General features: G+C 32.6%; 1 protein-coding gene across 2 annotated transcripts in view; it reads right to left on the reverse strand.

Moving 5' to 3' along the window:
* The window catches only part of Bm1051 (Uncharacterized protein), a gene marked incomplete at both ends in the record, with an annotated part of 41,424 nt that overhangs the window by 13,969 nt on the left and 11,296 nt on the right, over positions 1–16,159 (reverse strand). The window contains 41 exons of one of the 2 annotated variants that reach the window (XM_043080637.1): positions 218–432; positions 642–781; positions 1,038–1,154; positions 1,343–1,462; positions 1,888–2,018; positions 2,420–2,514; positions 2,765–2,892; positions 3,174–3,272; positions 3,538–3,689; positions 3,885–4,099; positions 4,235–4,374; positions 4,784–4,924; positions 5,126–5,217; positions 5,400–5,570; positions 5,668–5,806; positions 6,221–6,335; positions 6,527–6,658; positions 7,047–7,173; positions 7,483–7,704; positions 8,000–8,090; positions 8,319–8,506; positions 8,628–8,676; positions 8,933–9,034; positions 9,503–9,664; positions 10,147–10,319; positions 10,473–10,632; positions 10,761–10,818; positions 10,994–11,109; positions 11,175–11,339; positions 11,742–11,917; positions 12,113–12,326; positions 12,690–12,836; positions 12,978–13,192; positions 13,358–13,499; positions 13,735–13,901; positions 14,068–14,224; positions 14,468–14,574; positions 14,680–14,826; positions 15,056–15,131; positions 15,650–15,873; positions 16,020–16,095. In XM_043080637.1, coding sequence (XP_042936571.1) covers positions 218–432; positions 642–781; positions 1,038–1,154; positions 1,343–1,462; positions 1,888–2,018; positions 2,420–2,514; positions 2,765–2,892; positions 3,174–3,272; positions 3,538–3,689; positions 3,885–4,099; positions 4,235–4,374; positions 4,784–4,924; positions 5,126–5,217; positions 5,400–5,570; positions 5,668–5,806; positions 6,221–6,335; positions 6,527–6,658; positions 7,047–7,173; positions 7,483–7,704; positions 8,000–8,090; positions 8,319–8,506; positions 8,628–8,676; positions 8,933–9,034; positions 9,503–9,664; positions 10,147–10,319; positions 10,473–10,632; positions 10,761–10,818; positions 10,994–11,109; positions 11,175–11,339; positions 11,742–11,917; positions 12,113–12,326; positions 12,690–12,836; positions 12,978–13,192; positions 13,358–13,499; positions 13,735–13,901; positions 14,068–14,224; positions 14,468–14,574; positions 14,680–14,826; positions 15,056–15,131; positions 15,650–15,873; positions 16,020–16,095 — 5,803 coding nt within the window. The remainder of the gene's footprint in view (positions 1–217; positions 433–641; positions 782–1,037; positions 1,155–1,342; positions 1,463–1,887; positions 2,019–2,419; positions 2,515–2,764; positions 2,893–3,173; positions 3,273–3,537; positions 3,690–3,884; positions 4,100–4,234; positions 4,375–4,783; positions 4,925–5,125; positions 5,218–5,399; positions 5,571–5,667; positions 5,807–6,220; positions 6,336–6,526; positions 6,659–7,046; positions 7,174–7,482; positions 7,705–7,999; positions 8,091–8,318; positions 8,507–8,627; positions 8,677–8,932; positions 9,035–9,502; positions 9,665–10,146; positions 10,320–10,472; positions 10,633–10,760; positions 10,819–10,993; positions 11,110–11,174; positions 11,340–11,741; positions 11,918–12,112; positions 12,327–12,689; positions 12,837–12,977; positions 13,193–13,357; positions 13,500–13,734; positions 13,902–14,067; positions 14,225–14,467; positions 14,575–14,679; positions 14,827–15,055; positions 15,132–15,649; positions 15,874–16,019; positions 16,096–16,159) is intronic. The other variant, XM_043080638.1, reaches the window with a different exon arrangement.

The following is a 16,159-nucleotide window of genomic DNA, read 5'->3' on the forward strand; positions in this document are numbered from 1 at the left end:
TTTCTTTTAAAACTTCAAATTTAACTAATCTGTAAAAGTCTCACCCTCATGGTTCGGGAATAATTTAGTTTTCATATCAAAGAAATTTTCTAGACACGAAATAAAATAAAAAAAAAAAAACGAAATATTGGACAAAAAAATACAGAATCATATAAATTATATTAAATATATTAAAAATAAAAGAAACAACACGAATAAAAAAAAAAAAAAAACTAACCAAGTTCAGCAAAATAAATCTGGTTATGCTTGAGACCTAGCATTTGTATAAATGCAAATGCGAGTGGCTTGGAAAGTGAGTAGTTCGATGGAATAACACAGCGCTTTATTACTTGTACAGCTATTTCAAATAAACGCTTTGTTTCACTAGATACTCGTTGTGATATTTGCAATAATATGGATAGCGCTTGATCACCCAAAGTTACGTGACTCCAACTGAAACAGATCTTTCATTTCAAAATTAACACAGATCCTCCATTCTTATCATTTCCATTTCAAAACACTAAAACTGCAGACGTCAAGTTAAACCAGTTAATCACTCATAGCAATCCTCTTTTAACTGTAAAAATGCAGCATTGATTACAGTAATTTGTTAAATGGTTTCTTTAATGCCAGTCGAACTTACTGAGGTCGAAAATACTCACTTTTCCAGAGAAATTAAATTTACATCTGGAATCGCACTTTCACATGCTGCGACAATTTCAAACAGTTCTTCGACTGCAATCGGAAAGCTGCTCAATAAATGATCTGATACGTCGCTTGAACGATCCAAGTAACAAGCGACCTGGAAAACTGTCAGAATTATTCACCAGCATAATAACAGTCGCAAATAAAATATTTTCTTAGCAGATAATTTCTACATAACTTTAATCTTCCTTTTAAGCAGTATGGGAAATAAGTGATATAAACAATGCATGCTCTAACATCTCAAGAATCAATAATGAAAAGCGGGTCAACAACACATGGATCGAATTTTCACCAGGCCTTGCTCGATAGTTTCAGGCTTATAAAACTAAAACATCGAAACAAGTTACAATTACCTGACTTAGCATTACATGGCGAAACATATTTGATTGATTTTGCCAACAGGGAAGCGATGAAAGACGATTCAGTGAATGAACGCGTGTAGCGGATGACTGTTTCGGATCAACAAACTGCTATAACAAAAAAATGAATACAAAAAATTATTCGTGGATTATCAGCTTGAGAAGATTATTGGATTATGTTACGTCTGCAGCGTAAAGCCAATTTATCAACAGCCGTTTCGAAAACAACAGTAGCAGAATATACAAAAAAAAAAACTCCATTTGTCTTGTCTAATAAGTAATACTTCAGTAAAACTTACATCAGATAATTGTGAATAATGTGGACCGTATTGTCCCCACAATTCGAACACATATGGATAATATGGCAAATCAGTATTCTCGCACGCATATTGTACACTGACTGGTATCTTTTGAGTAGCCTAAAAAAGTATCCTGATGGAAATTTAAGCAATCAGAGCAAGCCAAAACGATTCTTCCGATTCTACAGTAATAGAAAATGAACCACTTATGTCACCCTTCGATGCTATTGTTTATTTTTCAATGCTTTATTTTTCATTGCTTGTTTTAAACTTTCTGCCAATCTTCAGTATACCAACCGAAGCTACATAAGATATTACGATTTTCGGAATAAATCAAGCCAAATTTTAACTTAATTGTAAGGTAAAACAAATTAATACTGAAAACTGTATTAGCATGGCAAAAACAACGTTTAACACATGAGAAATTGCGGTCAACAAATGCTTATTTTAATCGTAAGTGAAGCAGAGAATGATTAGGAAAATGTACAAAATGTTGTTTTTGTGACTTGACTTATCATATTCAAACATCGAAGCAAAAATCAAACTTGGAAGCATGTGTTCGGTCGAAGATATGAATCATTAGAAACTAAGGAGCAACTTCCCGAAGTTTTGTAATAGTGGATGAAATTTCGTGCTGTATGAATTGATGACGATATATACCCAGCAAGCTCTTGTGCTAGAAATTTATCATTTATTTTTAATATCTGTATGTTATTCATTATAACCTAGACAACAGCAGAATACATAACTAGATCGATTCAGACCTTTCAAGTAAAAAAATCAAACTAATAAATATAGTAGCATCCATTTGTCCACTGATTTTAGTTTCCTAAATTCATTTAAAACTACTTATCTAAAAGTACTATACTTACATTTTCTATTTAATGGAAAACATCAAACAGTAAAAAACATGCTTATTTAGAATGTATCTCTCCAATTTTACAATATCCAATACACTTCTCGACGTATGCAGTTAAGTGTTCTTCACTACTAAATACATTCAGTTTCTTCAGCATAAAATTACAAAACTGCATCAAATTAGTTTAAAACTGAGAAAAAATTAAGGAATGCACTTACGTGGCACACTGACATAGTCTGATGCATAATTAGTCATAATATTCAATAATTCAACCAGGCAATCGATTGGATATGAGAAATTAATCAAATAATTCCTACAATTATAAGCAAAATGCTGTATACATCACACCAGGAGATATAGCAGTCGATTATCTCCAAATTTATGCCAGTGATTTCATGGAATCATTCACAGTGAAATTGATCATGACTTTATAAAAATTAGATCGAATCTCTTGCCACTATTATGGTAACTCCTTCTAAATCCACTGTTCACAAAAAAAGAGAAACATTCTGGGAACAGGTTCATTAAATTTAATAAAATATAACTTGCAAATAATATCATACTGTTGTGAAGAAATATCCTTCAGGACAGTGAGAATTTTGATACAAAGAATACCGCGAAGAGCAACATCATGCGAGCCATGAAGTCGTGTAATAAAACTTTTGAAGGCATACACTGTTGAAGGACCGATCTAAACATGTGCACATACAATTTCATGCTAAAAAAAATTCACTTTCTGAAAATCTAAAAAATAGAAAATATTTAGCACAATTCCTTTACTTTCTACAGTCAAGAAAAATTTTTTTAATTCTAGCAGTAATAAGGGTGAACAATATGTCTAAATATTCTTGTTCTCGAGACATAGTGCATAGCCATAAGCCATAATCCTTAGTCAAGTGAGTGAAGTGAAACTACAGACCTATCAAAAAAGATATTCATACCTTTATGGTTAAAATTTGGGCGAATACTTACCGTTAATGATTGGTTAATTCTTGAAATATTTTCGACCAAGAAATTATTAATTAATTTGCAAAAATATGGTGATTCAATCAGAAGTGTTGTGGCTATGGACTAAAAATATATGCATTGAATCATAAAAATTATTTTGCATAGAGGTCGCTCTGCTACATTCATTTCAAACTTTTTCCTATTACTAGTGAAAAGGTTAATTCATAATTACATACTGATCGCTTCCTGGCGTTTTTCGATATATCACAATAAAGGCATACAATTATAATGTGAAATTATTCCTGATGCAGTAAATTCAAAATAATGCTTAGATCGCATAAAATTACACCAAATTTTTGAACTGATGAACTAAATTATAAATGTTTACATTGTTTTTGATTATAAGGTCCAGGGTACGCAATATGAGCACCCACAAATGTTCAGAAAGTGAATTCGACATTACCGCGAAGTTCACAATAGAAATTATGTTTTCAGCAGGAAGTATGCATCTGCCAATTGCAGGAAGTTTCTTCGTTGAATCTAGTAAACATCAGATTATTATTTAAAACTTCGCCGAAGCAGATTCACTACTATGTGCTCCAAAAAATTAAAATTTTGGAACTAACGCAGAATTTATTTTGTTAGAAAAAAGGCTGTTCTTAGCTATAATGTTATTCAAATTTCATTTTTAGCGAAACTGAAGAAATTTTATGCTAAAACTATAAAATGTCTTACAAATCAGTCCGGCTTCGAAATCCAAACAAAAGGTAAGAAGCTGCTGAACAGTTTCATCAGAATCATTAAGTGAAATGGATTGAACAAATCGTCCAAGAGCAGCGCTGGTAGCATTAAGCGTTTCACCAAATTGTGCATGCGTCGTTTCATTCTCCGGCAACCGAGGATGAGATAACAAGCAGGGCCTCCACCTAGTCAGATCTCGAATTGAATACCTGCAAAATTACCAAAACTGCTTTTGCTAATTCACTGCTAGATAAAAATATGCCTCCTTTGAACATGTTTTACATTAACGTTACCCACCTCCTCATTTCCCGAATTCATTTATTAAAAAATCGTAAAAAAAAAACCTTGTGATAACGTCAGCAAGAAAATCCATATTCATGCAATGGATGTGTTGGTTCAAGCCTAATTGTTGCGTCAAATGATCAGGATACAAAAAAGAACAAGGCTGTATCAAGATATCATTTTTTGTCAATCGTAATTCACTCTGAAAATCACAACCAAACTTATCCTGACAGCTTTCTTATCATCCAATATTTTTTAATAGGTATATTAATAATATTCCACCTTCATTACTGCATTAAGAAAAAACTTGAAGCATTTTTCGCAGTGGAAGCATTTGATTGGCAATAAACTCAAAACATATTGAGAGATTCCGAAAATTTCAAATATGAAAACACTCAACTTCCCACTTCAGTTTTGCGTCTGCAGCTTTAAGATAAAAACTTCAAATTATTATAAGATTAACTATAAATACTGACAGCACTGGTTAAAAATACAGAAGATTGATGGTTTATGAGCAAGCATTACAATGATAAATACATCGAAAAACAGTGAAGAAATCTCTAGGTTAATAATCATTTAGAATGCTGCAATTTTTTCATAGTATAACGTACTAGAAAGTTAGCCATTGTATGCTCAACATAGATCTCTCTGTTCACGGCTATTTTAGGCATCCATTTCACCGGCACCCATTTTTCTATATGTTTTTTAACTTTACTTTCCGAAAAGACTGATGAAGCCGAAGAGCATGGTTCCTGAAAAAAGAAAAAAAAAAAGAATACTTCAGACGGTTCTGCAAATATAATCAATTTCAAACAGGGAGGCTATAACCGACCTAAGTGCTGAATAAAAAGATTATCAATCGGTTTATGTAACTCATTTTAGTACTCATTTTAGAAGTCTTAAAATTTATCATTTCTTTAACAGAAAACAATCCGAAATTTAAGCAAGAAAACCGTTTCCATGGAAGCTTCGCCACACTGGATTGCAAAGTTGAACAAAGATTGTGTTCCTAATTGCCCGTATTCAAAAGTATCATTCGCTGTTACTGAAAAATTATCTTTCATGAACATATAAAAAATTATACAAAACATTGCGTACATCAAATACAATTGAACTTAGTGGTGAATAACGCAATCAAAGGATTCCATAAGCTGGAAGCGATCAGTTGCATGTCCAAAAATATCTTTTTTTTTGCAATACCTTGTAAAACATTATCTGCAAAATTACCTGTGTTTTTTATCATTTCCATATCCTCACCATTCTCAGCCGTTTTATATCCACTTTCTTTCATTTCTGTATTGGCCATACGTAACATCGGCGATTCAGGAGCCGAGGGTGGTGAACTGGATTCTGGTTCAGCTATCAGAGAGGAAGACGAGAGACCATGAATGAATTCATCTAAAGTGAATTTTAAGAATTCCAGAAGCTTGAAAAAGGCTGATATTATTATTATCTAGCTTTTGGAAATTTTTGAAAAGAAGAGAAAAAGACTAACCAGCTTTTCTGTTATTCAGACAGGCCGTGCATTCTGATATACAACAAGCGATAAATGCTGATTTTGATGTAGTTGTGCGTTTTTCATATGCAGTATCTGATGTTTGAGTTTCCATTATCTCCAGATATGATTCTACATCCTAAAATTGTATATAACGCACATAAACAGAGCGTAAAAAACGGAACACCGTTTCAGTTAAAGGATTTTTTTCACATAAACAGATTTATATATTGGCTAATTCGATCTATATCATACGAAAATATCAATTAAAGATTGATGTTCAATAGCTTTGCTCTAGTATTTGAACACCCTTGTTTCGTTAACTTAAACCTCGATTACTAATTAAATGAAGACCGAATATTCCATAATGTATAGCATGAACACTAAATCAAACAAGCCTAGAATTAATTTAACTTTCACTTCACTTCCAACCTTAATACAAGAAAATAAACCGAAAAATCTTTGAGAATTCTCTCTTTCCATTGTTAACAAAATATAACAAAAAGTTAATAAAAATAAATATTTTATAAAACTAAAAATATAACTAACATACACCGTTACAAGAACGTGCAGCTTGCTCATCAGTTTCAAGAAGATCATCAATCCAGCGAAACACATAACAAAACCGTTCACCTTTCGCAAGTTTTTCCGTAATCATTTCCTTAGCTCTAAGAATGCACACAATAACAGCAACGAGAACCAAAAAATAAAAACTAGCCCATTCTTTGTTCGGCTACGTTTCTGACTTTTTTTTTATTCCATCGACTACAGCAAATAATTTGGTAGAGATGAAAACGGTCAATGTTTTAAAGATGGAATGATGAAATAATGATCAATCGCTGAAAGAGCAGAAGCTTACTTCCTCTGATATGTATGACTTCGAATTTCATCATTAGGACCACTTGGCACTACAGCTTGCCTGGTATTCAACAGAATTTGATGTATGAGTGTTTCTAACAATTCAGATCCCAATTCGGGTTGTTCATCATAGCTGAAAGAAACACTTGCATCATGTTAAAAGCATTTAAATTGCCTGTCAGTTTGGTTACAACCGTTCTCACAATACCAAAAAAATCTCAGTTACTTATTACTTCAACATCAGCGATGTTGATAGATTAATAGAAAGATTTACTGCAATTTTCTAACAGTGCTATCAGTTGCATTTTTGAATTAGCATGGCAAAGAACACATCCTACTGTCTAGTATTATTAACAATCATTACTGAATTTTAATCAATCTATTATTTCATTGATAAGCATAATAGATGTAATGTCTACGCAAAATCCTTCATATCACCGACCACCACCTTTACATTTAAGCTTAGTCAGCCCATTGTAAAATTAGTTAAAATCCACTCTAGAATATTGAATAAGCTCTACTTTGCAATGCTAAAGGATCGAGAAGTCTTTGCTCCGCACAAAACTTCGGGAAGACAGCACACAATTGCCGTAATGCCAGTTGATTTCCTTCCTTTCACGTCCTCCGCTATTTCATTCTTAGATTTAGCTACAAATAATATCAGTTATGCTTGAATGATATGAAATCCTAAATCTTTTGGATCTTCGTGATTCCCTGTAGGACCTAAGTATAATTGCCCTTATCCAGATTTTAGTCAGATCATGAAAGCTAAAAATAGTACAAGAATCCGCCAGTAGCAAATTTACCGTTCACGACACTTTTCAGAGAACTAAGTGAAATTATTTCCATTGCAACTAATGATGATGATATTGCACTGTTCAACAAAAATAATCTCACTAATTAATTTTAGCAGCTAAAATGTTATAGAACGATTTACATGAACGAAATAAAAATCACCGCGATGAATGATGTCGACAAAATGGCACCCTGTATGATGCATACAAAGTGAATCAAGTTCTTCTGAAATCCCAGAAGTTTCCGAATCCTTAGTCTTCATGAAAATTTGATTTTTAGAAGATGCATTTAACTTAGAGGCAGAACGTGACTCTGCCTCAATAACGTCCAAAATCAAGTGCAAAACTGCAAATTTCAACAAATCACTTCCTTGTTCCTCCAATCCTGAAATAAAGTAAACTCACAAAAACTAATAAAAACCAATCTGTAGTGACAGCAAAACTCTCCAACAAAGAGATGAAGTATAAATGGCTCATCATCACTGCTATTGTAAAGCATAATTATTAATTCCTTTGATTATATTTTTTTTGCGTCAAAATTAAAAATTAAAGTAATTTTTAAAATGGAAACTTCAAATTAAACTACTTTAGTGCAATTTCCAATAAAAACAATTAAACCCCAAATCATTTAAACTGGTAATTTAATAATATTTCAAGTTTCGTGAATCTATAAAACCAGCCAATTTTTATCAGTTTGTCAATTGGGCCTTCCAAAACGCAAATCAAAGGAATAGCATGATGAGATGCACTGATGCATATACGAGCAACAACCTGAAAATGACTAAAATGTAATGCTGATAATATTATTAATCAGAAGCGATTCAATGAGTATCAACTAAAAAACATTTTTAAAGAATACTCAACGCATCAGTTTTTTCTTCCATTGATTGAAATCATTTCATTCAAATTTTGACTAAAAAGTACAACGAAACCGGAAGAAAGAGGAAAATAAATCAGAAGACAACATTAAAGAACTTAACAGGCATAAAATAATCTTACTTTACATATTATTAATTTGGTTAATGTAGGAAGTTGCTTTTCAAAGTTGCAAAGCAGAGTGATCAATTTTCGCGCAACATCAACACATGGTTCGTGAGGAAGTTTCAAGCGAATATTGTACTGTCTGCAACGGGATCGGGAACTGCTCTTGTTAGCCATAGATATTGCCTTTTTCAAAGCCAATTCAGCTAAAACAAATTTTTTACTAATTTTTGAACTAATCAATATGCAGTAGCTTTTCAACAATCAATCTTATGTGAAACATATGCAGATGTTTTTGAATTCATGTGAAAAGAATGAGAAACATACAAGAATCAGGTGATGTCTTCAAATCTGGACTTTGATGATGGATATATTTCTGAAAACTCATGTTTTTAACTCGAGCTGCCACACAAGACCATTCGTTAAATTTCATTTATAATTATGGCATGAAATGGCATTAGTGATTTCTTTGAAAGATTAAGTAGCTGTAAACAAGGTAAAAAAAAAAAGGTAGGAAAAACTTTCCATGCCTTGGTAGGTAAAATATTGAAATGAAACTACATTATTTTTTGAAACAACATCTAAAGTTCTTTTCGATAACTCGCTTACGTGAAGCATAGATAAATACTTACTTTAGCCAAAATTTCTTCTATTTGTTGCTCATCCAGAAACGGCAACAGTGTCGTATGCATCTCTTCTGTCAATTCTGTTGAAAAGTCCGTTCCATCAAAAACCTAAGAAAAGGATCTCTGAGATTCGGAACTGAATTTCTATCCAATAATTCTCATGAAACAATGAAACAATAAAAAAAAACACGAAATTTGCGTTCCAAAAATTCTTGGAATAGAGTGGATAAATCCTAACTCTACCAAATAATGTTCAAAATGGCATGTAATACTGCTAAGCTGGCAAAACATAAACAGAAATAATTTCAGTTTGAAAAAACCCGATACGGTTGTTAACAGCTGGCGCTAAAAATAAAAAAAGGACTTTGCTTGCTGAGCATGTTTTCTTAAATCGATTGCAACAAAGGCTGATAATTAACAGCTTATTGTGTTAATAACAGTGTTGCACGATGTTAATAGAAAATAAACCATGAAAGAAGTTGAAACCAAGTGTGATCAAAAGCGAAAGGGAGATAAAACTTTTCAAGTCCCAGAGGCGCAATATGGAGTAGACTGATTTCATGCATAAAAGCGAACCGAATGATCCATTTTATTAGGTGGGGATAAATCATGGATTTTCTTCTCTATTTCAACTTTCTTTTGCATTTTGGTATTTAATGCCTTAGACATCTTCATATTTGCTTTCATAGCTTCCATCACCTTTAAGTGCTTCTCCCACAATGTCTCGAGTTGATTTTTCTAAAATAGGGGAAAAATATGAAGTGGTACTGTGATGACTGTCCAGTCTAATCATACAGAGCATATATAGTAGGTTCTTTCTTAGAAGGAAACACAATGCTGAACACAGACGCGTATCAGTTGTGTAAAAAATTCATTAGTCAGCACTTCATTTAGGTGCAGTAGCTGCAAAAACTGTGTTTTGCATGACCTAGTCTTCATTGCCTATATGGCTTTCTTGATCTGCTAATGTTAGCAAAAAAATTATTCGGTATAAAAACACGTGGTGTTAGATGGGAATCGTAAACAAAAAATGCAATTTAAAATTTTTTTTACTCGTGCAAAAAAGTCATAAGAAATAAGTTTCAGACAACTATCAGGGCCACCGGTAACATCTATAAAAATGGCTTAATCTAAGGTATTGTTGTTCAAACGGACAAATTTCAGAAAACTTTACAACCTATTTTGTATGGTATCTCTCAATAAATAGAAATACTAATTACCAAAGTAGCACAACTAATATTCTTTAAGGATTCTGTGGTTTTCTCGCCATTATCTCCAAACTTCAGCAATTTCTTCTTGTGATATCTGGGCACTGAATCATCCTTTTCGCTTGATGTAATTATCCGCGAATATTCACCTCCAATGAATGCCCACCGATTATTTTTTTTTTTGTCTGAAAATAATTATAAATGCAGTTAATGTAATGAGAACATTGGGAAGGGATTTTTGCCGTAGCAAATAACAGGAAACAAAGGGAATAAAATCAAAAATAAAACTTTTAGAAAAAATCGAAAATTGCCTCAGACATAGAAGGATTCATACTTACTGTAAACGATAACATCAAACGCGCTAGAAAGAAGCATCAGAGACCAACAGAGCAAATTAACATTCAAGTTATTAGGACACTGGCGAACGACTGCATAATTATCAAAGACACCAGCTGCTATTTCTTTGATGAGATTAAAAAGTTCGAGGATGATAAAAATCTGAAAAGTAAAATTAACCGAGAGTCATACACTCAATTGTGTGAAAAAAATACTTTGATACTTGAGTTTAAAAAAATAAGATTTAAATGACAAAATTTCTGATAAGTTGAGATGGAATGCAAAATTACCTGTTTCGAACTAGATTTTACTGAGTGATTACACAAAAATGACAGTTGCAAAAAGATCCTGAAATGATATAGATAATTCTTTGACAATTCCACTGGAATAGCATTTGAATCAGAATGAATTTCTTAATGATATAAACCAGTGAATCATAATAAAGTTAACATCGTATTTACATAATGTTTATAAACTAATTCATTATAATTCCTTGAAAATGATAAAGAAATTCACAACTAACTTGTGATCATGCTTTCTGAGCTGCGTGGAAAAAATTTCCTTCAAAACACGAGGAAAGAATAATGGCCACCACTCACTTTCGGATCCGTGATGAAATAGCCAAGTGATACATCCCACCTAAATTTAGAATGATTGTAAAATGCTCTCTAAAACGACTATAAATAAACTGAACTTTGATTAACCTGTAATCTGGGTACGACTGGGACACAAAATAGAACAAATAGAGTAACGGCATCATCGAGACTAAACTTCGGTAGTAAAACAATCTCCTCGGTTGGCGGCAAATTTACTTCTAGCATTTCCTTACGCTTTATTCGAGCATATTTTGCTTCACTTGGGTAGCAGCTCTGAAAATAAGAAATCAAAATTATTTTAAATTTATTATAAAATCAGATCAATAAAATCTACATATCGCCTTACAGAGGAGTTGGCAGCATGCTTTTTCTTTAATTTCAAAGAAGTGTAAGATACACAAATGAATATTTTATTTTTAATTGCATTTATTTTGCAAACGGAATTTAACAGCTAAATCTATGAAAAGCAACAAAAATGTCTCGTCACTTTATTAATATGCAGTTCTTCATTTTTCTTCAGTCTAGTGAATTTTTTGCACTTCATTCTCGATATTATCCCAAATTATGAAGGACTCAAATCAAGCCAATTCTTAAGCCCTTCCATTAATGATTTAACAACTTACGTAAACATCGTCTGATATAATTTGTTAAACTGTATAGCAACAATGTCAATACCTGAGCTGAAGCATCGCTTTCATTGGCAAATGTTTTCAACGCAACAGTCCGGATATCAATCAAATGAGTTGCTCGAGTGAGCAGAGAAAAAAGTTCGATCGCAATAGTTTGCAGCTGATCCGGAGAGCACTCACTCCAACTTCCGAGTAGAGTTTTCTCCAAATTTTGTTCAGAATCTACACATTATAATAAACTTTTTAGTATTTATTTAACATTTTCATTAACATTTTAATTTTTTTTAAACAAATGATACCTATTGCTCCTATAAGCATTCATCAACTAATCGGAGTACTTTACTCTCTTGCACCTGAGTTCTAAAACGGAACAATTTATACAATTTACTTAAAATCAATACTAATGGAAATACGCACCGCATGATGGTAAGTGCTCTAATTCCAATCGATGTATGACACCTACTACAATATTCCACTGCAGACTGAGCTGGACACATTCGCGGTACACTTGTTTTACTTCTTCCTCACAAGCACATTCATCCACCAAACGGTGCAGTTCCGCACTCACAAGTTGATGTTTGCATCGTAAATCTTCACAGAGCTGACGTAAATGGCTTAAAGCAACTGCCATCTAAAATTCAAAGATTTCCAAACCTTTAACTTTGATTTAACTGCAGGAAAGATGATTCCCAAGACTAAATCATTAATATGAAGATATGAAATCGTGGTCAAGCTCTCAATCATATTCTCATTGTTCAAAAGGCTGCATAATAATATCTGAATAAAGATCAGAAACATAGAGGAATTTCAAAAGAAGTTAATTACAGGGCTTTCAATTAATTGCAGTTAATTATTCAAGATATTTCCACAATTGCATATGATATACGAAATTTCTTGGACCAACAGTATAAATTATTTAAACAAAAAATTAGTCAAAGAATTATTATTACGAAATAACATTCGAAAACGACTTTACAAGGAACTAATAACAAACCTTTTTTTGTTGATTAACTGGCACACATTCTTTTTGCATAAATGGATATGAGTGAGCTTGCCATGATGAAAAGAAACGATGACCAAAAAAGAGTCCTACTGGAATTTTACAAGCTGTGCTATACAGCTGCCGTCCAACATATGTTATCTGTAAGGCAAATTGGCAGCAACGTAAACAGCACTATTTTTTTTTATAATTAAAGAATAAATTCGGCTCAACTATCTTGTATTCACACTGTGAAGAGTTTTGGATAAAACGCATGTATTTACTTTAACAAATCGGTTCTACCTTTACAAATCTTATTCGCATGAAAGGCTGCAAATCTTGTACGGAGATACTTTTGCGACATATATCTGTTGTCACTAATAGTCGCTGTCCATCAACATTTTCTCCCAGAAGCCATACATCTATAGAAATTGCTGCTATTTCTGCTACTGATGGGATGAACAAATCTGTTAGAAGAACAGGCATTCCAAAATCCAATATGACAAATTTTCTCGATCCTACAATGACATCAAATTCAAGAAATGATTTCCATTCTATGAAGGAACGAATCTAGTATAGTAGTGCGATTGTTACGATATTATTTCTGAAAAAAAAAAAAACAGAGATAACTGATGAGGACTAATTAATTTCAACATTTATCAAAAAAGCATGCTATAAGTCACCAAAAGAAATTCTTTCCATCAATAAGAATTTTTGTGAAGGCAATTTGAAGATATCAGACGAAATCATGGACACTAATGATGGAATATGAGAACGTATTTCAGCTCCTTTGTCACTAGTTTCCTGGGATTCCTCACTAGCGTCCTGCAAAAAGTATAGATGACAAAAATCATAGGTACTAATCAATTAGTGCAGAAACAAAATCCTTAATTTGGACAGTAAAACATAACGCTTTCACACGAAATTACTTTGAGAAAGTAAGTTACACACACCAAAACAATGGTATCAGGCAATCAAAAAGACAAACAGAAAGAGTTGTTTCGATCACAAGTTTCTCAGTACTTAAAAACTTAAAACAAGTACTTAAAAAATTTCTTACAGCAGATTCATTTTCCATCATATACGCGAGATTTGGCTCCGAGTTTATAGGCGAGAGATGTGACGGGGACAGTGGAGTTGGTGTCATGAACGGTGTTGTCTTCGGTGTAGTTGGAATACCAAATGTACTTGCTGATGATCCCTGGGTTGCTAAACCTTGCGCGACTGCTTAAATTTCATAGATTGTAGCAAAATTTTTATAAGCAAAAATTTATGATGAAACAGCACTCAGTATTTGAAATTTCGTTGTTTTTTCAAAAATTTGTGAATAGAGTCGTACTGAAAACCATTTGGTTCCATGTTCTAAATGAACACAAGAAATACTACAGTTTACTTTGTGAACTTTGCTCAGCATTTCCAACTGCACTATCATCTTTTGTCTGTGCTTGCTCCATTGCAATTAATGTCATACGTGCATTTAAATCCGCACTTAGATCTTGCAGTCCTAATTTCGAAATTCCGGAATCATTTCCAGTATTTTGTTCCGACTTCTGAAACCAGTAACTGCAGCTTTTGAAACAAATTACTAAACAGGAGTAGAATTCTGAGCTACAATCTAAAACACTTTCACTAAATAAACTTCAGATGAGTTCCGTAGCGATCGAACTGCTGTACTTGCAATCTGATTGCTGCTCATATTTAGAATGAGCTGATTCAATATACATGCTACACAGTCTACAAATGAACTGCCTACAAATTTTTATGCGAAATGTGAACTGGATGAATCAACAAACTTTATTTAAAATTGTTTGAGTAATATCCATAATTTTCAGTGGAACAGGACCTTCATTTTCAGTATGACCAATAGGTGCAGATGTGCAATCAACTTCTGTTATACAGCCTATAATTTTGAGATTACAAGTGATTTTTAACATAGGAACAAAATGATTTAGAGTTAATAATGAATATTATCTCATAAAAAGAAAATTTGCAAATAAAATACTACCAGTCTCCATGTTCTCAACTTTAACGTGATCTGAAGCATATATTACACTGAATGTGAGTGGCTCCGTTTCTAACAAACCGCTCAACTGCGTTGATGTCGTTACTGTTTGATACTTACATTCTCGTTGAGAATTTAATGCAGGATTTGCTGAAAGTCAATTCATCATTACTTGCAGATAAATAGTATGGATTCGACTACAAAGAAGTAATACCACTATTAGTAAGAAAGCTCGAGGATACATAGTAAAACAAATGACTTAAAAATTGAAAAATGCGCAATACTTCCCAGCTAAGTAGCAGAAATGATAAGACAAAACTATCGAACTTAAATAAAACCCTTTAAATAAGTGAGTAAAAGTCAGAAAAAAAGAATTTACCTTCTGTGATATTTTCAAATATTTCTTTTGTAAAATCCGTCGATATATTAAACATTGCTAGCCAGTCTATTTCATTCTAAAATCTACCGACAGAGTACAATACAGAAATTAAATTTAAATGATTTAAATGAGCAATTTATGACATTTTCATTTGCAATAATTATGTAAATTTAGTATAAAATTTGCAATAATTGTGTGAATTAAGGAAAAAAAAAACAAATTAAGTATAAAATTCAAATTTTATTTATTGAACATTAAAAACACGACGGTTTTAAACTCGAGGAATTTTAATAATCTACTGCAGCACTATATTTGATGGAAAACATGGCTAAGCATTAAAGATGGCCTGGTATGGCTTTCATTAAAAAGAGTTACAATGAGGTGTAAAATATTTTTTATTTCTTTTGTCATTAACCAGGATATAGCGATGTATTTCCAATTTATCTACACCTTCTTGAGATAAAGTTGTTGCAGTTCATTAAACGTTACTATTTCAAGTAGCAGAGTTTCAAGAAGGATTATTTGCGTTTGTCAGATACGTAGGTTTGGTGCTTGCTACTAACCATTTCAGATCGGTAAAAACAATGAACGAACCTCTGCAGTTAGTTCACTAATATTCGTGTTTGCATCAGCGCAATCCTTAATGAAAATCCTAGAATCGGCTGTGGAAATCTTTTTGTAACGACTCGTTCCTGAATTTTGTGATGGTTTCATTGCATTATTTCCTTTTCCATCACCATCAGTAGTAGATGACCATTTGTATGCAATCAATGTTGGTGTTTCTGGTGGAAATGCAGTTGCATGTGCTGACTCACTCGCTATAACAGTGCAGTGCAAATTCATTCATATTTATTTATAATATGTTTTCAAACCTAGCTGACCTTAATTTCAAATCTAATTCTTATTCCGAGTTCAGAATGACATTGTATCTAATAACATATGTATGATAAATAATAAAACTTACGGCCGTTCAGTTTGGTAGTGACAGTAGCTGTCCTTTGGCATATCGAAAGAACTGACCTAGGCCATTCATACATAACCTCAAACAGCGTATAATTAGAAATTTCTAATAGTTAAATAAATTCAAAAAAAATTAGAACAATT

The sequence above is a fragment of the Brugia malayi genome (genome assembly GCF_000002995.4).
Source record: "Brugia malayi strain FR3 genome assembly, contig: Bm_v4_Chr3_scaffold_001, whole genome shotgun sequence".
Classification (NCBI taxonomy): Eukaryota; Metazoa; Nematoda; class Chromadorea; order Rhabditida; family Onchocercidae; genus Brugia; species Brugia malayi.